Source organism: Coloeus monedula (assembly GCF_965178545.1).
Source record: "Coloeus monedula genome assembly, chromosome: 7".
Classification (NCBI taxonomy): domain Eukaryota; kingdom Metazoa; phylum Chordata; class Aves; order Passeriformes; family Corvidae; genus Coloeus; species Coloeus monedula.
The window spans coordinates 18,884,329-18,910,109 of NC_138787.1; the positions used below are offsets into that span (position 1 = coordinate 18,884,329).

The 25,781-nt window shown below is 40.3% G+C and overlaps 2 protein-coding genes across 5 annotated transcripts in view; both read left to right on the top strand.

Annotated features, from left to right (window-relative positions):
* WIPF1 (WAS/WASL interacting protein family member 1) overlaps positions 1-6,922 on the top strand; it is a 56,241-nt gene extending 49,319 nt beyond the window's left edge. For both annotated transcript variants that reach the window (XM_082285493.1, XM_082285494.1), the window contains exons 8-9: positions 690-803; positions 2,098-6,922. In XM_082285493.1, coding sequence (XP_082141619.1) covers positions 690-803; positions 2,098-2,153 — 170 coding nt within the window. In that variant the 3' untranslated portion in view covers positions 2,154-6,922. The remainder of the gene's footprint in view (positions 1-689; positions 804-2,097) is intronic.
* A 10,755-nt stretch (positions 6,923-17,677) lies between these two features.
* GPR155 (G protein-coupled receptor 155) overlaps positions 17,678-25,781 on the top strand; it is a 29,895-nt gene continuing 21,791 nt past the window's right edge. For all 3 annotated transcript variants that reach the window (XM_082285328.1, XM_082285327.1, XM_082285329.1), the window contains exons 1-2: positions 17,678-17,815; positions 22,064-22,569. In XM_082285328.1, coding sequence (XP_082141454.1) covers positions 22,110-22,569 — 460 coding nt within the window. In that variant the 5' untranslated portion in view covers positions 17,678-17,815; positions 22,064-22,109. The remainder of the gene's footprint in view (positions 17,816-22,063; positions 22,570-25,781) is intronic.

The window sequence follows — 25,781 nt, forward strand, 5'->3', positions numbered from 1 at the left end:
AGCTCTTGGAACATTTCCTATTATTTCAGTGGAGAAACCGGTCAGCTTGCTTTATTCTTTAGAGTTCTGTAGACTCAGTAAGTACAGCAAAAAGGCCTCTGTAGTCTAAAGAGATACGGCTTCAAGTCACATATTTTTCCATTTTTGATAGTAATTATATATCGGATTTTCTGTCATAAACTTTAGCATAATGGCCCCAAATTTTCTTCTTCCAGTATAAATATTAAGAGAGAAAACCCCATGCTTATAGGAGTGTGCTTTTAATGATGCTTTTGAGCTCTATATATCAATGACACATGAGTATCAGGAAATTCTGTACCAGGACCAAAATACTGTTCTGAAGCAGGAGAAGCTAGGCAGTTCTGGTAGCATATATATATATATATGTAAGCAGATCTGTTATACATGAAAGGGAGAGTAACACTTATTTTAGTGGAGTTATGGCTGATTTCCTGATACGAGATTTTGCATTAAATTGGCAAATTGATCAATCAAAGTTAAAAAAAATTTCATTCCCAAACTAACCTAAAGCATCATCTTCCCTGGCTTCCTAAGAGAATGCTGGTTCCATTCTCACCTGTGTAAGCATTTTGCAACATAGAACATGCATCAAACATGATGTTAATGTCAATTTACTTTCTTAAGCTGTGTCAGAAAACTAATGATTGAATTGCATGGGATTTTTTCAGATGAATGGGAAAGCAGATTTTCTTTTCATCCGATATCTGATTTGCCACCTCCAGAGCCATATGTACCCATGAATAGAAGTTATCCCAGTAAACTAGCAAGAAATGAAAGTAGAGGTAAGTTGGAATTTCAGTGTATTATCCTAAAACCAATGTGGATGGGAAAGAGTCTGGATGCTGAAGTTTCCAGACTTCTCAGACTAACAGTCTGGTCATTCTTCCTCACCACACAGGAAAAGCTAAATGCAGTTTCACAGGTACAAGCCCTCTTAAACTTGTATTTGAGTGGGGAATTGTTTGGTTTCTAAATTGAAACATGTACTGTAAGTGACCAGCTCTGCCATTATAGTCAGCCCTTCTGCTCTAGGTAGCCAGAACCACAAAATCCCTCAGGACTTTCTCCTCATTTCCCATCTAAATTCATGCACAACTCATTTATTTTTGTGCCAGCATCATCCTTGAGTTTAGTTTTCCTCTCTTCTTGTGTGTTAAACTCCTCATGTTTTTTAAGACAACAGTCCTCTCAGTTCTTGTTTTGATGGGCTGATTCAGTCCGGATGTACTGCACTCTGCTTCCAAGCCATCTTCTCTGATCATCAGAGCTGCTTAGGTATACATTTCAGTTTGATTTTTTCTTTTCCAATTGGTGTTACATGCTGTTCCAGTTCAGATTTCAAACATCTTCTCCAGCAGCATGAATGTTTCCTATCTTCATTAGTGGTATTTTGCCTGATACACCCAAGGATCAATGACTTCTTTCACAACCAGTGACATTGGTGGCTCACAGTTATCCTGTAATCATCTGTACACTCAGATGTTTCTCTCCTGTTTCCAGATGATGAAGGTTTGGTTTGAAGCAGAGATTCCTGTTAGTCTCTGACCCTTCACTTTGCCCTTTTAGCTTTCATCCCATTTGTACTGGTCCACAAATGAAGGCAAAGTAACATATGCATTTTTTTGTGTTTCCTTTTATGAGTTTGCTATGAAAATCTTCATACAGGGAAAAACATTAAGAGCTTTGAAATTTTACTGTGTTTAGAGCTTGACACTTTTCATTGAGATTTGCATGTATTGCAAGTAGCACTGAGAAGTTGTGTGTTCACATAAGTTAGTAGGGCTAACAAGAACTATCAGTCTGTTTAGAGAAGGGGACAATGGACCAAAATACGTGTGTTTTCCATACATTAGGGACAGCGTTGGTTAAAAACGTTATTTGACAGTGTTTGAAGTTCTGATGTTGTTTAATAAACTAACCAGAAACTCTACAAAGTTGTTTTTGTTTAATGGCCAGGCATGAAAATTAGTAGATCTTCACCAGTTGCTTTACTTAATTGCTTGGATGTAAACTCCTCCTTCAAAAGAAGGAGCATTCCAGGAAGAGTAACACAAAAAAACCTTCTTTCTCTTTTAGGTGGGTCTGTCCGAAAAGAAAGAGGTGCCCCCCCGCTCCCACCGATACCAAGGTGAAATGGGTTCTGGCCCATCTTTGGGTGACATCTGTTCTCAAGTTTCCTTTGGGTCAGCTCTCCTGTCCACCTGACTGGAAAGTTGTCTGTCTTGATTGATTTCCACTTTTGGCTTGTCAGCTGGAACAAACTTCAGTCTCTATTACAGAAGTAATAGATGTGGCTTATGGACTATAGTTGCTCAAAGCTATGAGTTTTATTTGCTTATACTGCAGGCATTTTGTGGACCTTACACAACATATGTGCATCATGCTTACCGCATCCAACCCTGTCCCCTGGAGAGCTCCATGGGAGGTCTGGCTTTGAATTTGATAGAGCTTGAACGAAGCTGTTTCATTCACTTTGGGTACAGTAGCTGTATTATTTTAATGATAAAGTATTTGATGTTTAAAAAAACAGTTGCTGGGTAAAAAGCATAGCCAGGAGTCCCCTGGATCCTTCTTTGCATGCCTAACTCAGCCCATCTGCTTCTGCAAGCCATAGACCTACTACATGGTGACAAAGAGTTCATCTTTAACTTTTTCACTTAAGCTTAGTCAAGCAAATCTTAAGCAATGCACAGCACATCCTGCCTCAAGGATGGAGTATCTCTGGCCTTGTTTTTATCTGCAGAGAATCTTCCAAAGAAAAGCACAAGTGAAGAATTCATCAGCATAAAAATATGTATATTTTTTTATCCCCTCTTTCCTATTTTTTTAGTAGTGTTATGTGTTCTGTGACCTAATTCTTTCCTACTCTTACGTGGACCAACCCACATCATGTCATCTGTACCCTGGATTACTGTAATGCCCTCTGCCTGATACTGCATGTGAAGAGTCCTCAGTAGTCTGGGTGCAAACGCAGCCTGTAGTTTCAGGCTCCTCCTGTAAAGCATCACTAATGCCAGTGCTTCACAGACTGCTTTCCAGTTGTTTCTTTGGTACAACTAAATGATGGGGTTTGATTTATAAAGCTTCTTGGCACTTAGGTAACAGAGAACTTGTATTTGACTTACATTATGGTAGAGCAGCCGAGGTGAAAAATGTTCCTAAGTGAAAGCCCTTTGATGTTCTGAAGGGGGTCCGAGGTTTGTGCATTCAAGTGGGAGCATCCAAAATTTGGTGTCTGCACTGGTTCAAGAGAAATGGAAAGATTTGGTCTTCTGAGTTGGCCATGAAGCCTGTCCTTTCAAACTTTGCTGAAAGGAGTCTCTACAGAGAGCTGCAAGGCTTACATTAATAGAAGACAGAGTAAAGTATTCTAACATTGTGACAAGTGGTTAATATGTTTAATGGCTTTTGAATTTGTATATGAGAAAAGAGCTCGTTGTATGAGTGAATTTTACAAGTGGATCTAAGTGTGTATAAAATGCCTTTGGAAATTAAGGAAGATTATCATTCTGGATTTGAAATATTGGTGAATGATAGTTCTTTGTTAATTGGACCTCTGAAGTTTAGCCCTGAAAAATGACCCCTCAGTCTCATCAGCAGTATGTTTCTTCAGTGTGCTCCTTGGGATCCCTGCCAAGCCTGTGTCAGCAGCCATGCATGGGTGTTGCTCAAAAAAACCCAAAATAAAACATAAAAACTAGTCATGTAGGTTAAGAAAATGTTTCTCTAGCATGGGAGACATGATCCGAAGTACACTCTGTGGCTAGAATGAGGTCAGTCCTTGAAAATCTAGGGAATTTAGCCAGAGAGTCTGGACCCTACTGAAATGTCTGTGCACAGGGCTTTTTGCTCTGTTTGTGAGTGGGGAGGGGCAGATCCACTTTCTGCCTGGCAGCCTGGACATCACATTGAAGGGGATGAGACCAGAGTCGGATTTGGCCAGATCAAATTTAATTTGGTCTTTTCAGTGTTTGTTTACAAAATCTTGTTAGCTGTGATAGCATTTGATCATGTACCTGTTTTTTACAGTTTTATATCTAATGACCTATTTTAAGTTACTGTTTATGGTCTTGAACCTGCAATTAAATGCGCAGGCGCAGGGATGTATCTACATCCAGTTGCAGGATCGTGGCTGTAAGAGTTTCTTAAACAGATATTGGTGGGACCTCTATGTGACAGGTGCACCTTGGGATCAAACCTGGCACAATGCTGAATTTGTATATGTATTTTATGGATGTCACTTAAACAAAGTGCCTATCTCTTTTGGATATTATTTTGTGAATAGAAGTCCAAATAAGATTTTTAGGATAATAACTTAAAGGATAAATTATTGTATTCATATTTTAAGACCGAAGTACATAATAACTTTCTAAGGAAAAATATTTTGAATTCAAGAATACAGTATTTTCAATACCTTGACCTGCCAAATCCTTGTTAATATCCAAATAGCTATGCAGCCAAAAAAAACCCCCAGCCCTCCAGAAATTATATCTTTTTTATAACTTAGCTGCTTCCAACATGACTGTTTTATTTTGATAAGTCAATGAAAATGCTTCCCAGTGTTCTGCCAATTCTCTGTATCATAGAAATTATCCTGTATTTGATCTTTTCAGCAAGGTTTTCTGACCAGAAATCTGGACCACTACCAAAGACTTGGAAAACCAGCTTCAGTTTCACTTTAAAATGTGCCATGTAAAAGGCCCCCAGTTAACAAGCCAAGAATCTTGAGCTGCTTAGGTTTTAGCAATTCTTTTTTTTTTTAGAGATGTTTGGCATACATGTAAAATATCTTAACACTGCAGAAAGAGGCATTTTTGTTCACATAACAACAGCATTTCCATTTATATGTCTTGCTGTAAAAGTCCTTAGATATATTCCAGAACAATGCAGCCTTTTATCATTCAATATATTGCTTCATGTAGCAGTAGCTATTTACAATATGATCAGTATTAAAATATTTATTTCACTATGAAGTGTTAAAAAAGAATAATACAAAACAGATTGAATCAATGGTGCCTTATGACTTTTTTAGTCAACTTTTCTGTGTCTCAATAGAAGAATTAATAGATGTTGCTCTTCCAGGTCCTAACATAAACAGTGCCGACAGTAGCATTTTACAGTGTTTGAGCCAAGCCCTGCTGTTGTTATGTGCTTGATCTGCTAACTCCAGGTGGAGCTCAGTGTATGGAGAGACCACTGGATCAGTGTGTGTTGGGGAGGTGTATGTGGGCCCTGGTTGGCTTCACAATCAATTGCTGGGATTGCTCTGAAAATTTAGACCTGTCCCAAAACCAGTGTCTGACACTGCTGCCCACACAGCCCAGCTGATTTCAGTGTGGTTGCATAGGTTACAGAACTAAATTTGGTTCACTGCTTGCATATCAGATTTGCTTGGTTTGTTTCAATGGCATTGTATTACAAACCTTCACACCTCATCTTCTAATGTTATTGCTAAGGCTCACACTGCGTGACAACAGCCATGGATGTTCATTTTTGTTTAATTCAACTCCGTAAATAAAATGAGAATAATTTTGTACCATGTAAAAATAATTTCTGCTCTATATTTTTGGAAGAAAAGCACATGTTATGTTTGTTATGACTTTCTGCACCAGCTGTTGTGTGAAGAGGTCACAGTGATGAATGTTCAGAGTTGTTAAAGGAAACTCAGCTTGTGATTCAGGAAGTGTATATTTCTGTAAATGAAATAAATAACATTGCAAAGTTCTTGTTTAAAAGCCAGCATTTCCCAACACTAAAAGAATCATAAGGATTTTTTTTTTCTTCAAGACAGAACTGTGAAAGAAGTTCCTTTTATTATCATTTTAAAAACTGGTAGTTTCTCCTTGCAGCATCAACTGTTTACAGGACACTTGTAGAAGCAGATCTGTCTTGGAGCAGAGGATAAAGGAGCTAAACTGCTATCATGCATCACATGTATTGTAACACAACAATTTTCTGTGCAGAAGTATGGAAATAGAAAGGGTACTTTTTGCCTTGGAAGAAAAGAATGGAGTTAAGTGATCAAACCAAGATTATTGCAAGCAGAATGTCAAATGTTGAGAGACCTAGAGAGGGCCCCTTGGCCACAGGATGCTGGAAAAGAGAAGATTGCTCAAGGAAATAAAAACCAATTGGCTGAATGTTGTTACCAGTACTAGAGTAAAAATTATGGTATAAAATGTGCATGTTTGTAGTTCCACATCGCAGTGGTGTCAACAGCTTTGTCTCACGGCTGGGTGCAAACAACCTGTTACAGCGGTACATTGACTCCATGTAACACAGACTGTGTGAGCTTTAATCTTTCAAACAGTATTCACCAGAAAATGAGAATCTCTCACCTAAGATATCCAGGAGCACATTAAGTCCAAATTCATGGAATGGTTCTTCATGTACATTGGAAGAAAACAGGGACCTTGTAGCCTGTAGGATGGATGTGTTTGGACCATTCAGTTAAAATGTAAACTGGAGCATTGGCAAAGAGGGGGAGTATTGGAGTAACTCAGGCAGAAGCAGGGCATGTGTATATGGTCTCAGTGAGTATGAGCAGGTGGGTGTGCTGACTAAAAAAGAAAAAATGGAATCTGCATGTCTTAAAAAAGGGAGTAACCATTTCTGTGTGTTGCCATTTTGAAATACAGTGTCTGTGATAAATATTCCTTAGTGTAAACTAATGCATGCAGAGGAAGACATCTAAATTTGGACTTCCAAAGCCACACAAGAGAGAGGGAAACATAAAACAGGCTGAGCAGAAAGTAACATTTCTATCAGATGCTTAAAGTTTGAGCTTTTTATAAAATATTAATCTGGTTCTGTGAAATTTTTTGCTTAACATTTATTTTGTAAGTGATTTTGTTCTCCTTATTTTTCTGTCCTATACCAAATAAATTTTACTTTTATTTAATTGGTGGTGCAGACTGTTACATTGAGGGCAACCACAGTTACTTCTTTGACAAAAGCACGTGTTGGCTTTAGCAGGAGTGTAGCAGTGAGCCTGGCAGGAGCTGGGGTGAGCTGTTCTCCTCTCCTGTCTGCTATTGCACAGCAGCACAGCAATAATGCTCAGAGGACTTTGGTTCTACATACAATGAAGGACACCTGCAGATAAGGAGAAATAATGAGTTTACTTTAGGATAAAGAATGATTGAAAAGCAGTGGTTAGAGATGCTGTACTTGTGTGTGGCTGTTGGGTGAGCTGTGGCCATTGGCTCTTGGCAGGGCAAGCTAGGCACTTGCTGGGGGAGATGACAAGGAAAATCACTGTAGTTAAGTGTAGATTTTTTAGGTTTGTTGTGTCTCCACTCACAAGGCAGAAGGCTGACAGGGAATATGAAATAGACTAAACCCTCCTTTTGGCTTTGGAGCCCTGTTCTTGATCATAGGTGTTAAGCTTTTCAGATAATTTGGACCAGGCTCATCAAAGACCTTTGATAAAAGTCCAGAGGAGGTTCAAATTCAGGCTACACTTCCAGCTTCTCCTTAGAAGAGTCTTTTAAAACCCTGAGCTAAAAAGCTCTGTACTATAACTCATCTGTCTTGCAAAGACTTTAACATCAGGTTTACTCTTACACAGGCTGTGGATCTTTTGACATCTCTGGGGACTGCTTGTTGATACCTTCATTTTACAGACTGGCTGAGACAGAGCACTTTCTTAGAAGGCCACCAACACTCATGTAGCCTGGAGACCCAGCAGTCCTGGTGCCTGGGCTACAGGAACAGAGAAACCATGATGGAGAGTGGGGCGGGGGAAGGTTGTGAGCTGTAAAGGAGCTGGCTCAGCAGGCTGTGAGACCTTTGTTTGCAGATCTCAGTGGCAATAGCCTTGAATGAGAACACAGAGGTGTGAATCTAATGATCAGCTAGTAGGACTGTCTATCGCATGTTTTACCAAAGAAAACATGTTTTTTTCTGATTTTCAAGAAATCAAATTACTTGCTTGGCTTCAGGAAGAGGGAACTGAACTAAGCATGCTGTGACCTTCGCACAACCACAACATAGTTCTTCCTTCACTTAACTCAAAAAATGCTGTTGATTTAAAAGAAACCCATGGACTACCCTGTAAAACAGTTCTGACTGCTCCCTGCAGTTGCAGGAAGGCTCATGTGTTGCACACCGCACACACAGAAATATGCAACTCCTTTGATCATGGTTCAATAATGTCCAGTGACCTTCCTGCCTCCTATGCACAGGCTGCTCCCCTCTGCCCTCTCACCCAGTCTGACTCCGTTTTACACTGAACATAGTAAATTAGTCCCAGCAAATTACTGATTTGGGAACCAAATATTGGCACATACATCTCTGTACAACACTTAATGTATTATTTAGGCTAACTAATGAAATAGATCATTGGCAATCAAGCTCTTAACGTATCTAAAAATTTCAACAGCAAAGGATGACACAAAAATACTTTGATTAAACACAGAAAATAAATTGGGTGGTTGCTGCTAACATTACCTTGTGTTCAGTATGTCTGTCTACCAAACAACAACATGAGTTCAGATAATCTCTTCTTTAATCTTAAATCATATTTGTGGCTTAAGATAGATGACTTCTGCAAAAGCTACATTCAAAATGTAAAATAGCAATCTATCATGAAAGCTGTCTGTATGATAGTGCAATAAGGCTCTTCTCATTCCCATAATTTTTCCTCTTTGTTATTTCCACTCTTTCTTTTTCTGCAAATAAAAAAGTTATTTCCTCAGGAATGCTGAGATTTAGCCTACATAAATACATTTCTCATTTTCAAAATCAAAATGGGATTCTTCTTAGGGTTTTTATTTGTTTGTTTTTTTTTTCCCTGGAATACAGGAGATACCTCTACCTAAGCACTTCTAAGTTAAGGGCAGATGGAGGGGGGCTGTTGGTTGCTGTCCATCCTTTCTCTCTCCAAAACAGGAACTGGTTATCTCTCTCTGCATTTGGGGCAGGGCTTTATCCCTGTGCAGTGCCCTTCCCAAGGGGGACCACTTTGGCTACCTTTTGCATGTGCCTGTGTGCATGTATTTTTTGGCTCCAAGCTTGTGTGAACAATGTACCTGATAAGGCCTGTAACCAGTTCCATTCTGAAAATGTTTTTGTATTCATGCAAAGATGGATGTTTAGGCAGTGGGTGTTGCTTGTTACCCGACTTGAAGGAAGCATTCGTGTATACAGGGCTGTGAAAATGAGTCATTCCTGTCCTTCTCCTCTCTAGCAGAAATTTTAGTAAATTCAGAGTTACTGGTGAGCCCCTGCATGCCCTGTGGAGCAGCAGAGCTGAAGGCTGAGCACTACCAAGCCATGAGAGCAAAAGGCAGCTGAAGCAGTCAGAGCACTTGTGAAGAGAACAAGGTAAAGGCTGTGGGTACAAGTCCAGGCTGAAACCCCAGCCTCTGTCCATAGGTATTTTGATATTGAAACTAGCATAGATAACATCATTGTGCTGTTTGTCAGAGACTGCAGAGCCCATCAGTACTTTCTGTGCTGTCTCAAAACCAACCCTCACTGCAAACTGCTGAAATCCTTCTGTTAAAGTTTTTCCCCTCCTTACTTAAAACAGAAACTTTCACTTCTGCTATTTGACCAGGAGCTTTGGTAACTTAGGAGACCTGGGAACCTTTGGTTGAAAACACAGAGATACGTGTTCCTTTCCTCTAAATACATACTTTCATCTCCTGAACTGTGCCTGCAGGACTGCTGCTGTGCTTTCATCCAAATGCCAATCAACTGTGGGACTGGTGTGTTTACTCCAGATTATTGCTGATTTAAAAACAGTGCCCTGCTGTGTGCTGTAAGAGAATTACTCCCTGTGCCAGAACCTTCATTCTTCCCTCTCTTATACATCTGGCCACTTGTGAGCAAGGGGAGGAACTGTACATACATTTTTTAGCTGCAAACGTGTCTAATCTACGTCCGAGTCCGAGCATGCCTCAGAAAATGAGAAGCCTTGTGTGTTCGTGTTTGCTTTTAACCAAGCAGGTGGGAACAGGTGTGATGCGCCCCCAGCCTGGCAATTCTGTTTGTGCAGCGGATGCTCGCTCCCGAAGCCCGGGGGCTGCTGCCGGGGCATCGCGGGGGGAGCTCCCGGCTGCGGCCGCTCGGGTCCCGCGGCCGCGCGGTGTCGCCGTGGCCGCGCGGTGCCTCCCGGCCGGCCCGCGGGGAGAGGCTCCCCGGCGGCTGCGGGCACCGGGGCACGGGGCAGCGGCGATGTCCAGCGCCCTTGCACGGCGTGCGTGAGCCGCGGCTCTCAGCCCTGCTGCTCCTGGCTGCGGGCACCGGGGCACGGGGCAGCGGCGATGTCCAGCGCCCTTGCACGGCGTGCGTGAGCCGCGGCTCTCAGCCCTGCTGCTCCTGGCTGCGGGCACCGGGGCACGGGGCAGCGGCGATGTCCAGCGCCCTTGCACGGCGTGCGTGAGCCGCGGCTCTCAGCCCTGCTGCTCCTGCTTAAGCACCCACAGCTGAGCCGCCCGCTCTAGGGCAAGGTGTCCCTGCCCACGGCGGCGGGGCTGGAACTGCATGGCCTTTCAGGTCCCTTCTAACCCAAACCCTTCTGTGAGGCTAGGCGCATTTCAGCATTTTAAGAATACTACGCGCTGTTTCACCACAGTGATTTTACTCCAGGTGCATCCGGCCTGACTCTTCATGCAGTTACACAGTTCTTGGGCAAGGCAAATTCCAGTATTGGCATTAAAATGACGCAACAGAATAATACACCTGACTCTACTCCAGTTCATCAGAAAGCAGCATGCTACGAGACATAAATAAATAAAGTCTTTAGCTAATAAAGTTTAACTGCAGCTGGAGAAGGAGATAAGAAATAAAATAAAATACCTTTTTTAATTGAAAATGACAAGTAGAAGTAACAGGGAGCTGTAAGAAAGTTACTCTGTCAAATTTGCAGTCTTAAAATCAAGGCTTACTCAAAGAGTTAAGAGAAGAAAGAAATTTGTGTTGTTATTGGCCATGAATTTAAATGTAATGACAAATTGCTGAACATAATGCAAAAAAGGTAGCATAGCTTTCTGCAGGAGAATTCAGGAATAAGAGGGTTTGTTAATTCAGTCCTGTGACCCAGTAGCAGAAAGGACTGAGTGGTATAGCAGTGGTGAAATGAATAAGAAATAAATAAACAAAAAACAATTGGACTTCTATCGCAAAAAACAATACACTGCAGTCAATACATTTGATGGACAACATTTAAACCATATTTGTGTAAGCAACAAATAGTGGCTTGTGGAATGGTGGGATATGGTGTGACCACAAATAGAAACTTAGTGTGGGGAGAGAGTTTATGGAGATTTGGGTCATATTCTGAAAATATTTCCAAAGCTTTTAATTTGTGATACCAAAATTGTTTTTATGGGTTGTTTGTTTGCTGGGGTTTTTTAAGGGGAGTGGTATATTTGGTGGGATTTCTTTACTAATCAGTTGCTTGCTGAATAAGCAACAGCTGCAGCAGGTCACACAGCAGAAACAGCTTATTTAAGCACTGCAGCTTGCTTTAATATGGTTTTCCTGAGCAAAGCAGCATCTGCTAACTTGTGTGTAGCACTGATAGATCTTCTGGTTCTGCTGGGTTTTTTGGTTGGGGCTTCAAGTTTTTGGCTTTTTTTGAAGATTCGTGCCAAATTTGAGTAGTCTTCCAGTGACTGAGCACTCAGAATACTGAGAACGTGTAAGTAATAAACTGCCTAGCCCAAAATGAGTGAATAGGTTTTCGTAGGTCGAGCAAGAGCTAACTCTTATGCCCTATTCTTAATAATTTCACCACATGCTGTTAGTACATGAAAATAATATAATATTAATATAGTATTATAAAAATACTTAATATTTTAAGTGTCTACGCACAGTAGATACAGCTCAAACCATAATATGAGGCGAACAGACAAGACTTGATAATGATTTCCCAGATAAAGCATTTGTAATCTGTAAGTTAAAATACTGATTTCTTTGTTTGACTTTTGCATATTTTTCCCCCAGTCAGACTGGTTAACTATGTAACTAATTTTTGAGTACTTGCATTTGAGTTTAGCACACTTACCTTCTTGCTGAGCCAAGTAAAAGGCTGATGCCCTAGCACTAAGGATGGAATTTGTACATTTAGGAGGTCTCTTCAACATTGTTTTGTCTCCCTTGAAAGCAATTCCAGAAAAAAACTTCTAGTACTAAAATCACATGGGGTTATTCTGAACTTTATTGAATTCAATGTAATTTAATTTGAACTTTTCTTTATTTTTTGCTTTAGAGAGGTGAATTTCACCATGCACAATGTTTACTGGGCTTAATTTCTCGAGCAGTCTATTTCAACAGACCTGAACATATGTAATTATTGCTGAAGTGTTAGTTTGACTTTCTGCAAGCTGACTGTACTAGCTTCATGTATTTTCTTTTGCCAGATAGAGTATTTTGAAGCCTATAATTGTACCTAGAGTTCTGTGGCATACCAGTAACACATGCCCTTGTCTCGGCCACAGAACAAGGTGGAAGTGAATGAGTGCAGTACAGTAAACATGGTTTCAAAACCAGCTTGAACATACACACTGTCTTACAAAAGATGCTATATGAAAAATACCAATTAAGTTCCCGTAACCAACGCAGATAATGAGGTGGACTACTGCGAAATTATAGATGAGCTGATAAATTGCTCTCTTAAGAAGGAAGACCTTTTACAAAAGTGTTCCAAGGTAACTGAGGCAAATGTAAACATCCAGTGCATCCCTCATAATTTGTGTTAACAAGCTTCGAGCTTATGGGTAATAGTATGTGACATTCTCCTGGTCTCTGTGTTATATTGCTTTCATGACACTCAGAATTCCTCTCAGGTGTTGGATTTTTTTATGGTACTTAAACTTCAGAAGTTTGGGAAATTCTTTCATGGAACAAGCACTTTTCATTTGACACCACCCTCCAGAGAGAAAATCCAGGGGCCTATTTCCTGTTTACAGATTAATTTTCCTCAGGTTTCCCTTGTTGCTTAACCACCTCATCAAACATCTGTGTATTGTATGCTATAGTTTATTTGCCAGTAACCATGTGAGTCAGTGTAAGTGACCAGACACATCTAGGTATAGATAAGCACTTCACATTCTTCCTGAACGCCCTACGCACAACTGTAAGAGAGCAGACATCACAAACCAACAAACTTTCTGAACCCTGAACTACAGTTTTAGGTAACCAAAGTTAGACATGCATTTTTGGATGGAATCAGCTAAGGAAATTTAACAGAAGTTGAGCATGAGTCCCTGCCTTGTGCATTATATAATCCATTTACTTATTAAACAATGAGCAGTATGAGAAGGGTATTTTTTTCCAGTACTGGAGTTACAAGGCCACATTGTCTGCAGGTATAAATACAATTTTCATATAAGGTTCAGCTCACTGTCAATAACCAAGGATCATTGAGGAAGTATTTTTCCTGTAATTGAATATAAGGAGATTACCTAAGAAGTGCTAGTGTCTCTACCCATTGTTGCAATTACTGTGTTGGTAAGATACTTGGATTTTTCCATGCTGTTGAAAACTAGGTGTGCAGCTGTCTGGAAATTGCACTGAGATTATACCTGTAAATTTCCAAACAGATTTCATCCTGATGCATTTGCCAATGTTCTTCCTGTCTGCTTATATTCTGTATTCTTTTTGTGTGTGTCTATTCTTAGAAAAGGTATGTTTTTATTATATTTAGAGAAATTTTGCACATTTTTAATCAATAATGCTGCTTTGAAGCTCACCTGACACTTCCTATTGTAAGGTAATGTTGTCTTTCAGTTATCACCATACCCTAACAATTTGACTACAACTTCCATTCTAGCTCGCTAGGAAAAAAAAAAAAAAAGCCAATTTTACTATTTTCAGAAACAAACTGGAGAAGTGTACTTGCTTACAGTAAATTCTTGAGTGCTTTTCTTCAGAATACTCCAGCATTTCAGGTTTTAAAACAAGTGCTTGAGGTTACTGGTAGCCTTAACACCTTGCTATGTTTACCAGTGAAGTAGCCTTCACACTAAGTACAAAGATACATTCGTGACTTTCCAGAAAACCTTTCCAAATTCGCTCAGTTGTATGCCTTTGTAAAATGTTTCTGTGTGGTTACTGCCAGGTCTCAAAAGCCACGTTGTCTGAAACCTGCTCTCACTGAGAAAGTAAACCTCTTGCAGTTCCTGTGTGGGGCCAGCCTGTGTACGTGTAGTTGTTGCAGGTAAATGAGTATGATGAAAGCCACAGGACAACTTATGTAATGGTTGCTCCAGCTGCTTTTCATTGGTTAAGCTGCTGCCCAGATCAGAAAGCAGAAATTGTCTGTCATACAATCTGTTGACTACTTTGGTGGCACATAAGTGGATGGAAACATCCAATTTGAGTGAAAAACAGAACAAAAATCAAGGGGGACAGTAGTTCATGATTATACAATGTTACGTAGTGTTAAGGGAATGCTCAAGAGGATTGAATTAAAATTTTGGGGACAGATTTCAGTTTTATGTTTGTTTAGTGGCTTTTGGAAAGCTTGGCTTTGCAATGCCAGTAATTGGTTTTTTTGTGATCTACAGTTCAAGTGCCAGAGCTGAGTTGCCAGTGGTAGAGGATAGCTGTGATCAAGAGCTGATGGACTCTATAAACCTGTCCTCTCACGAGTTTGTTACAAAAAACTTGCCTTTCCCATGCATTAGTTACACTATTATAGCTATGGGCATTGCTATGTTTGGGTGTTTAATTAATTCATGGAGGCTTTTTGATACTTCTGTGGGTTGGGTGAGACTTCACGAGAATTGATGTCCGTGGCTGTCACCCTTTGCTTACAGAGATCTTAAAAGGAAAAAGAAATTAAACTGTATTATAAAGCTAGGATGTTGGAACATAAAGATGCTCCATGGAGCACAAGGGTATGTTCAAGGCCAGAGAACATGTGGCTCATAAAAAGAGCCTGTGGAGCCTTGATTAAGCATTGAGGGAGCAGAGAGGAGGTGTCAAGCAGTGAGAAAATACTGTCCTTTGCTGTTCTGGGAAGCAGGACTTTGTATGGTCTTTGGAAATGGACAGGAGTATCTTGTATATTGAATACTGCATTAGAAAGACTTTTTGACTCCAACATTGTTATCATTGCTAATTATCCAGACTGAAAAATGCCAGAAAACTGTGTTCCTAACCTTTCCCAGCCAAGTGGAGAACTGGTCCTGTAATCCAGTGTTTGAGTTATTCACAGTGCTGTTCTGGTGGTACGGTCTGGTTAATAATGATTTCATGTTTCTTAACAGGGCAAGGGGTCAGACCCTAGTGTTCTTCTCTGTTCATCTCAGAAGAGGCTACATGTCAATGAGAGATAGTTGCTGGGCTGCTTATGTTTAAAAAGATTAAAATCTGCAAGAGGAAATATGCTATATTGACTCCTATTTATATCACTTTCACTTCCTTTATTTAGACAGCAGCTATAATAATTTCATTGTATTTTTTTCTTATCACGTGCCTTTGATACTACATTTTCATACTTTTGAGTATTTTACTTTTTCAGGGTTTTGGGGTTCTTTACTATTTACTTTTTTTGAGTATTACACTTTCTGTGTTCCCCAAAAGAAGACACAAGACTCGGGTCAAGTGTGCTTACCTGATTTAGTGTACTGTGCATGCTAGACCTGAGATGGAAACACAGCCCTGTCCTGTTACTGCTGATCGCCTGGGAAATCCTGGTGGAGGTTGGTGGATATCGATAGCAGTCAATGAGCAGCCTATCCTGCCAAATGTATGCTCTTTGAAAACAACTGAAGGATTCTCATATTTTAAATACTTCATTAAATGCTAAATCACTAGCTATCTTTTCAAGGGGAAAAAAATCAGTTCAAGAGAAGGGTAGGCATATGTTTTTACCAAGAGTTCTTATTATGGTCTGGTACACCTCCCTTGCTACTGCCCAGAGCATGCTCCTCTAAGGTGTGTCATTTCTATAGAAAAGAATGAAAGACAGAAAGCCAAAAAATTGGAAAGACCTTTTTGTACTGTATTTCCAAAAACAAATCCAAATCGGTCTCAAAGGGGTCTTTGTCAGCTGCCAAAGAGAACCCTGGACAGTGAAAAAATTAACAAAAGAGTCTTCTTTATTAGTTTTTGCATCAAAACAAAAGCTTACCCTAACGTTACAGTGGGTGAGTGTTACCCAACAGGGTGCACCACCTTCCAGCAATAAACATACATATAAACCTTGGCACAGCTTTGGAACAATCCCTTCTTGATCTTTTGCTTGGGCTGTGTTGGCCCAGAGTTGGGACAGGATGTGGACAGGAATGAGAGGCAGTGAGGAGTCAAGCACTGACACTGCTGCTTCATGTCAGTTGAGGTTCTATTAAGTGTATACAGTTTTAGTGCAGAAACATAAAATTTAAGCATCAGTACCTTTTAATTAAATTTAAAGCAGACATATGATATCAACAACATAGTACCTTCCAGAAGTTTCTAACAGCCATGTTTATCCCAAGTTTCTATCCCTGTCCGCATTTTTTATGGGATTTTCTTAACCTTTTCTGGACTTACAATTAATTCCCTTAAGTGTTATTTCTGTTACATTGCTGCTCTTACTATATAATATCATTTTTGTTTCTGGTAAGCATTTCAGCAGTAGGCCTTGTGAACAGAACTGACTATGGGCAATATTCATGCCTGACACAGCGCTTCATAAGTTGTCAAGCACGTACATCTTTTTTGGTTGAGATAATTCTCCATTCTGCTCTGTTTTGGTCTTTTTTGGGTGTTATCTGAAAGGGAAAGAGGAATGGTCCTTTTCTTTTTCTTTTTTCCCCCCGGAAGTTCCCTGTTTGGAATGGGAAACTACTGAGCACACAGACTGGATCACATTCTAGCAGTCGGGAAAAGTGCCTTACTCCCGCTGGGACACCTGTAGCCATGTGTCTGCCACGCTTAACAAGTAAGGCAAGCTGCTTTGAGTCTGATCAGCTGTGGAGAGGAGAATGCAGTACACGGAATTCACATCGGTTCTCTTTGCACCAGCAGTATCTGTCTTGGTTCTTACGAAAAGGGCAGCTGGAACTGCTGTGCCCTCAATTGCATTACAAAGGGAAAGCCTTGAGAAAGCTGTATCCTCGTTTTTTCCAAGAGAATCTTTGGTCGTTACCAGTTTTTACTGGGGAAATCACTGACGGACCAAATTTGTGGAACCGATGGCACGTGGAGAGCACGGCGTTTTGTTCCTAAGCGCTCTGACTGCTAGCAAAGCTGGAATGAGTGTAGGAGGTTCAGGGACGGGCTGCTGCCGGGAGCCAGCGCCGCTATCGGCCCCGCCGAGCTGCAGCGTGACGCTGGCTCGGGCAGATAACGGGGGCGACCCCGCGCCGGCCTTGCCGAGCCACGGGGCGAGCGGCGGCTGTGCCCGGCCTCCAGCCCCGCGCGGCGCAGCGCCGGCTGCGGGCGGGTGGCGGCAGCCGCCCGGGGCGCCCCGGAGGCGGCAGGAGCTCGTTCCTCTCGCGTGCTCCAGGGGAGGCGGCTCCGGAGCGCGGGGGAAGCCCGTGGGGCCAAGGCGGCGGCGGAGACCCGCCGCGCCCCCGCATCCCCTGTGCGGCGGCCGGCGAGCCGCCATCTTGCGGCTGCTCCCTGCGCCGCCCGGGCCCGCCCGCGGCCGCTGCCCGGGGCCCGCCCGCCCGGGGCGCTGAGCCGGCTGCGGGAGCGGGGCTGTCACTGGCGGGGCGGGCCGGGGCGGGCCAGCCCTCCCCTCCCCGGCCTCGGTACCGGCGGCCTTGGCCGTGGAGGGGTTCTCAGTTTGGCAGAGTACAAACCCTCTCCACGCACCCCTGTGCGGAGGCGCCTACCGAAAGCTAAGTAGGTAAGCTGCCCGCTCCTTCCCCCGCCTTCTGGCTTCATTTTCTACTGAGGCAGCTGTCACACAGGGCAGTGCCGCTGTTTTTTTTATTTTTGACTGAAAATGCTGTGCGCTCGTAGCTGGGGTGACCATGGGAAGGAGAGCAGTGATGGGCCGGGAAGGGGCAGGCGTTGGTTGTGTTGTGGCTTCCTGGCTGGAAGTCAAAGGATTTTACATCCCAATTTGGCAAGTGGTGCAAGTGAGGTGCTTTTTAAGGGGTGCTGGCAAGAAAATGTTATCTGCCTTCTGAAAAATGCTTGATTGTTTGCTTCAGAAGTATGTGTCTATCTGTTGACAAGCCCAAAGATCAAACTAAGTGAAAATTAAGGGGAGGTATGTTTTCCATTCATTTTCTGAGTTGACATTCTGTGCCGCTGGCAACTGTTGCTTCATTTGGTCTTGTCAGAGCTCCTGTGCTGCCAGAGTTTTGTGGAGCTTTAAGTGTTGCTGTGTGAGCTGTGCCAGTCGTGTGCTCAGGGCAGGCCTCGGCTTCCCCAGGTGTCCAGAGCATGTGGCTTACCCGGCTGCTCCACAGCCAGGGGCTTTCTTGGAATGGCATCATAAGAATAGAATGACAAAGGAGATGTAATCTTGAAAAACAGCTACTCAGAGATACATAAGGTGTGTGATATTTCTTGTGGCACTGTCTATATTTCCAGATGTATGTGGCCCATTTCTTGTGTTAGTTTCTGTTGCAGTATTTTTCTCTCTCTCTGGTTTCTTAGCCCAATGAAGAGAAAAGTAAAAAGTGTGGTTAACTTGCAAGAATAGGAACTGCAATAATCACTTCTTCCCACTTACTTTTATCATTGTATCTCCCTAAAGTTACTTCCTCTTTGACTTACTTCACTAATTTTTACATGAAAATGCGTGTAGTACACGTTTACCTTATCTGAGAATGGGGTAGTATAGCTGCCACCAGTGGTAACTCTTCCTACCCCAATTCCATTTTAATCTTCCTGAGTAAAATAATGTGTCATCCTTGGGATGTCTCCACATTGCATTAAAGTAGGAGAGTTTCTGCATTGCATTGAAGTAGGTCATGTTGTGGGATATAATTTATGAACAGTGTGCACGGTCTTGCCAGTGTCACCACATTATCCTGAGACTGATTATCAGTTGAAAGCTTAAGAGTGAGAGACCACAGAGGGAAGATACACATTGAAGTTATCTCTTCTATTCTCTCATGCTGTCTTTGACTTTCATTAGAAAAAGAAGATGAAAGGGATTTTTGCCTTCCTATGGTGAGGGAGACAATTTCTCTATTTCTGTATTCGGACAGGATCCTGATGTTGCTTAACTCACAACTGCTGGAGAACTGAGTTTCTGGTCTGGTGAATTTTAAGGCTTTATAAATATTGACAACCTACAAGAGAAATGTTTCATGGGAAGTTTAAACTGCATTTGTTACTTGCTCTGTTTCTATTGTTGGTTTTCATACAAGGCTTCCTCTCGTGCAAGCCGACAGTCTGGCTGCAAGCAGCTATGCTTGGCACAGAGGACAGCAGATAAGGCAGCATTAGTCCTAAAAGCTGTGTCTGTACTGGCCTGCAGTTCCCAACAATGCAGCTGTGGCTGAGTTCTCAAGGATTCAAATCTCAATCCTCAGTCCCTGAAGGGATAACTACAACTCATATGTTCTATGGAGTCAAAACTAAGTGCTTTCCCTTGCAACTGTATTATATTTCCCTATTTTAATGTCATTTGTCTTGTTAGTTTGCTACATCTACTATAAGAATAATCTCATTTCTGTGTAGAATAGATCAGGTTTTGGGTTTGCATGAGATCGTTATCTTTGATTTCATTAAGAGCTGTGAATTGAAAATAATTTCACTCTTGTGAGACGCTAGTTTGAGATAAGCCTGAGGTATAACAAGGCTGTATATTAAATCTGTGATTAGTCATTACATAATCTCACAACAGTTATATAAATGTCTGCATCCTATAGAGCAAAAAGCACTGAGACGTACTCACTGCATTAAGCAGCAATGCAAAAGCTTGCATTTCTGGAAAACACTGCTCTGCAATAGATAGTCTGTGTTAAATGTGAAGGGTTTGGGAAGTGCATGTCTCTTGAGCTGAAGAGATGATTCACTCTTAAAGCCCTCTGGGGAGTGCCAGTAGCAGCTTTTACTGTGATGCAGTTCTTCTCTTTGAAACTCACGTGGTTCACCAAAAATTTGTCCATATGACTTGACAGGGTCCCTTGTAATGAAGTTGAAGGAAGCCTCAAGGAAGGCTGCAGGAATCTATCTATCTGTCTGTCTGTCTGTCTATCTCTTACAAAAGATGGTTTGGGATGTGTGGGTGTGTATCCATATTAGTTTTGATCTAGTGAGGAAGATACAGGATTTAGTGTGTGCTATTGGCTGATACAACATGAGAGTCAGTCTTCTGCATATTTGTTTAAGTCCTGAATTATGAAATGGGGACAGGAGCACTTCTGTATTTTGTGTCAATTTTGTGAGGAGAAATAATGATTTTAATACAGAAGGAAGAGAGCCTTGTCATTAGCCTGAAATAGGAAGGCAGAGGAGATGAGAAGGAATACTAGAATTTAGGGATAGATATGGCTGGAATACAGTTCCACTACACATCAAATGTTGCATTTGGTTAAAAAAGTTTCATCTCTGTCTTATTGCTGAAAAAAACCTACCTTGAGAGAGCAGTGAGAAGATTGAACACGGTGCACTACAGGGAGCCTTATCTCTATGCAGTGCTCTAAGCTTGGAGAATTTTACTTGGGTCTATGCCAAAAACCTGCTTTTTACCTTGCAGCTAATGTAGAATGTGTCTGATTTCTTTCAAGAATTCAATGTTGGAAACTAGCCTCTGAGCCTCTTTTGGACATTTTGCAAATTCCAACAGCATCCTTAAGTTTTTATAGTAGAAGAAAATGGTTTATTGTTTGTTTCATTTATTGCAGGTTTTTCCATTGTTCTGTAGCAAATAATGCTTTGAGCTCCTGGTCCAAATACATCTAAGCTGATGTATCATCTATAATATAAGAAAAGTACAGCCTTTGAAATAAGCCCTACTTGGAGTGAGACTCATTTTCCTTGGAAGAAGGGATAGCCAAGGCTACTGGACAGATTTGGATGATGCAGCAGCTCAGTCCAGATGAGTTACAACAGCATCGTAGAAGTGCTTACCAAAAGCCTCAGGCATAAATAAAAGTCATGAGTCAAAGAGTTGATGCTTGTGAATATGTATATGCTGGATGCCAGGGTGTGAAATAGACTTTACGAGACCTCACCTTTGCACTGACTTGATTTACTTGCTTTTTTACCTGGCTGCTATGTTCTGTGTTCCTTGTGGATAGGATACAAAGAGGCTGGGAAGACTCTTAAACCAGTTGTTAATTTGCACAGATTGTGCTGTACAAAGGACTGTTTGGGACTTGGCAATCTTGACTTTACCACTGGTACATTAAATGACTTAAGGGAAATCAGTTCACCTTTGCCTTAGTTTCTATCCCTGCAAAGTAGGGTAAGTAATCTTGACTTTCTAAACAGAGTACTTTAGGATTTAGTCATGTTAGAATTTTATGTGTAGAGTTAGCTGATGGACAGGTTTCAGAGCTGTGTTGCCAAAGCCATATCTGTTTGTGGCAGGACCTTGCTATTGACCAGTGAATATTTGTGTTTGATGTCCACTCTCTGATTTGCAGACTTTACACGTGTGCTTGCATATAGAACTAGCGGTGTTGTAATCAGCCCTTTCAAAGGGAATTGCTGCTAATGAGTGAGGAATGGGGGTCACCAGATATTTCTGTTGTACATAAATATGTAATGTATGCTTAAACTTCACTGCTACAGACCTACAGAACTGTATGTAGAAATATGGGTAGACTCTAGTGCAATGAATTAGATCATTGACTGCTGTGTCATATGTGGATTCTTTGCTAACTGGAAAGTGTATCATTAGCACATGATACTGAAATGGTGGGAGAGGTCAAAGTTGCACAAAGCAAGGTACAAATTTCAAGGGTGATATGATGATTTAAACCCTAAATCTTTCTGGAAGGTAGAGAGGACCTTGTCAAACGTTTTTGTACCAGAGTGGAGAAGCTTTGATTCTTCATCAAATTTATCTTCCTTTCCTGGTGCTCAGTTCTTGTAAGGGCTATTCCTATTCTGTAATAATTTAAGAGGGAGTAAGCTTGTATTTAAAGGAATAAAGTTAATAAATGTACTTTTATTCCCTTTACAGATGAGATCATTTCATACTCTTCTTTTGGAAGAGGTGGTCAAAGGAAATGGATAGCTATTCAGACTTCACTGCAAAGAACCTCTCATCTTCAGCTAATATGTCTCTTTCTTTGTCTGGACAAGCTGGACTCAATACCACCAGCGGTACTCCTTCTATGTCAATAAGCAGGCTTTTCCCAGCCCTGTTGGAATGCTTTGGAATAATTCTTTGTGGCTACATAGCTGGAAGAGCCAACATCATCACATCAACTCAGGCCAAAGGACTGGGAAATTTTGTGTCCCGTTTTGCACTCCCAGCTTTACTGTTCAAAAACATGGTGGTACTTAATTTTTCTAATGTGAATTGGTCCTTCCTGTATAGTGTTTTAGTTGCCAAAGCTGCTGTGTTTTTTTTAGTCTGTGTTTTAACATTGTTAGTAGCCAGTCCTGAGAACCGATTTAGCAAAGCAGGTTTGTTCCCTATTTTTGCTACACAAAGCAATGACTTTGCACTGGGATATCCAATAGGTAAGTATGCTTTCTTCTTTAAAATTAATTGTCACTGTTCTAGACATGTTTGCTTTTATTTTTCCATAATTTGAAATTGACTTCTGAACTGAAGTTCCATGCAATTGAAGTAATTTCAGAAGTGCCTCTCAAATTCTCTGAGATTACTTATCATCTAGGAAAGGTTAAAAACAAAAAAAGAAAGCAAGTTGGTTCTAGCAAAACAAAAAGCAAGATGTTTGTTTACAGAATTGAAAATACAATTACAAAGGAAAGTTCAAATATGCAATTCCTGATTATATGTGACAAGCAGATCCATATTTTAGATTACTTTACAAGTTAACTATCTTTCTCCTTATTCCGGGGGCAGCATGCTCAGGAGAATCCTCAGTCTTTCTTATTCTCTTCAAATTTGCTTGATATGTATAAAATTTAGACAAATGCATACTTTTTTTTAGATGAAAATACTGTGTTTTCCTTGGTTACATCTCCTGAGATTTATTCCTCTTGAAAGTATGCCACAAATGGGGCTGTGAGGATTATATCTTTGCTTGTTGGTATGCATTTTAGATGCCAATTAGAGTTTCTCTTTTTTTAATATATATATTTTGGGGGTCTCTGAATGTATTTGCATTGTATCCTGGTTAAAACATTCTTTCTGCTTTTATTTTCTTGTCAGACTACATATTTCTTCAGGTTTGTAAGACTTCATGATTTATAAGATATGATTTATATTTTTTCTATGTATGATCTTGCCGAAATCGACACCATTTAGAGCTTTACTGGAATAGTTACTGCAACAGAAACATTTTAGGCTCTTGAGGTTTGTTTCCTCTTGTCCGTTCCCTTCTGCCATCCCTAGTGTTTGGTTCATGCTGTCACCTGTACAAACTTTTTACTGTTAGTAAAATATTACCTAAGCTTCTCTGAATTGCTTGCAGGACTGGTCAACAAAGAACGCCTTTCTGTTTTTTATGTGACAGAGGTAGTGTTTTGAACAAAGCCTGATCTTTTAATGAAAATATATTTAAATGCTGTAGCAGTGCAAATTTGTGAAGAAAAAAATCAATATTGACAAATTGTGTACTAAACCAACACTATTTAAAAGGGCAGTTTGAACTCTTAATAATTTCTGAGTCTTCATCCCATGTAATTTTTTAATACATTACTATTACTATTTATTATTACTTTACTGTGCTATTTTTTGCTGTTTGAAAAGATTTGCACATAGGATAATCAAAATGCAGGTCCAATTTTTGAAGATCACTGCTGTTGTTCTATTATCATGGTTATGACAATTCTAGATTTAAAAAGTGATGTTGGGGTGAAAAAGAAACAACTGTCACAGACTGGCACAGCTGTTAGCACGCTGCTGATGTAGACAGAATTACTATGATAGAAAGCTTTGGGGGTTTTTTATTACTGGGTGATAATGATAGAACTCTGACAAACAGGTTCACGTATTCTCTAGAGCTGTGTGTGGAAGCACAGGTGTAGCAGAAGTGTTGTGTGGGTGCCAGTTACTGTGACCTTAATCATACTCATTGTATTTAGCATGGACAACTAGTGTGTGATTTATATGTACTTTTGAGCAGCTGGGACATGGAGAATTGCTTTTTAAAAATTTGAAGTCTCTTTATTTCAGTTTTTTGTTATGATCAGCAAGCAGGTACTGTGATATAAATAAAAAGAAAACTTTTCATCGGTGATAGAAGTTGTGGATTATTTTTACTGTCTTAATGATTCCTTAAGAGTGATTTCTTTTTTTTTTTTCACCCACTGACTAAGTGATCTAATTCCACTTTTTGTACCCAGGAAAATGCATTCTCACATCATACATGATTTAAAGTACTTATAGACCTTAATATATTGTCTTAAGTATGCAGCTTCACTTTGCCAGAAAGTAAAGATTTTTTTAATTTTTCACTCACACATTACTTGTGACTTGTGTTGAGTTGTGTTCGAATGACATGGCCATTCTGTATAAAACAACATACAGTATCAGTCTCAGGTTTGAGGTTTTAAGAAAAAAACCTATTTACATAAAAAGTGTCTAGCGTCTTTAAAGTGGTTTTATTTACCAGGATGTATTTAGTGCTTGAAACTGTCTTGTTAAATGCAGTAACTAACCCCAAACTTGGTACTTCTGTTCAGCAGTTTTTTTAGGATTTTAGTACAAGTAGTTCTTGTACTCTAATAATGGCTTGTAAAAGTAAAAACACCTTTAGTGCCTTTTCTTATATATGTGAGAAATCAGCTAGTTGAGAATGTCAGTTGATTTGGTCTAAAGAGGAGACTGTTCAAAGTGAGTGCTGATTTAGCACTTGGAAGTTCCTGCCATTCCAGAGGCTTAAATAATATGAAGGTAAAACTCTTCGGATTTTGAAAAATGTAGTCACGAGGGAAAACCTTTTCAGAAAAGGTTAATAATGTTGTTATTAAGAATTATGAATTGTATGGATAGTATATATCTATTAGATCGTATATACAATAATTATAATGATACAAGTAACTATATATTCATACATTGTAATTGACATGCTATTAGTACCCGTGGCATATTATTGATAATTACTAATAACAAGAAAATTATTGAATATAATAACATTATAAGTCAGGTAGAAGAGAACATTCTACTTTTAAAGTATCAGGGTTTTTTTTTTATTCACCTTAGAATTGAATCTTTTATATGTTTCCAAAGTATTTTCATTATTTTTGAAGTGCTGTTAGTACAAACTTGGAATCAGAAGCAATTCTACTTTGACTCAGAAGTATGTAGTAGTAATGAAAACAAAGGCTCATGATTTAGAATTCCTTGAGGGACCATAACTATAGCATAAACTCTTTTTCTAAGTAGTCTCAAAGAATGAACCAGTAACTATGTGATAAACTTTTTTTTTTTGGTTTGTGCTTTGTTGTGTTGTATTGAATCAATGTAGAAGGAGCCCACTGAAAACTGATTAAATTCCAGAGAGGTGAGACTCCCTTGAGATGGGAAGCAACTTGTATCCTGCAAAGGTGCATTTAATTCTCCACACCTGTCATGTTTCTGGGCAGGAAAAGCAAGTCAGAAATAAAATCAAAATTTTTCCTGCATTTGGGATGACTCAAAGGAAACATAGAATTGTTGTATTGTTTTCTTTCCTTTTTTTCTGTAAATGTTGACTAATTGTAGGATGATTAAATAGTATTGGATAGTTAATCTTTGGTCTTTAATGTGTTCTTTAGATGAC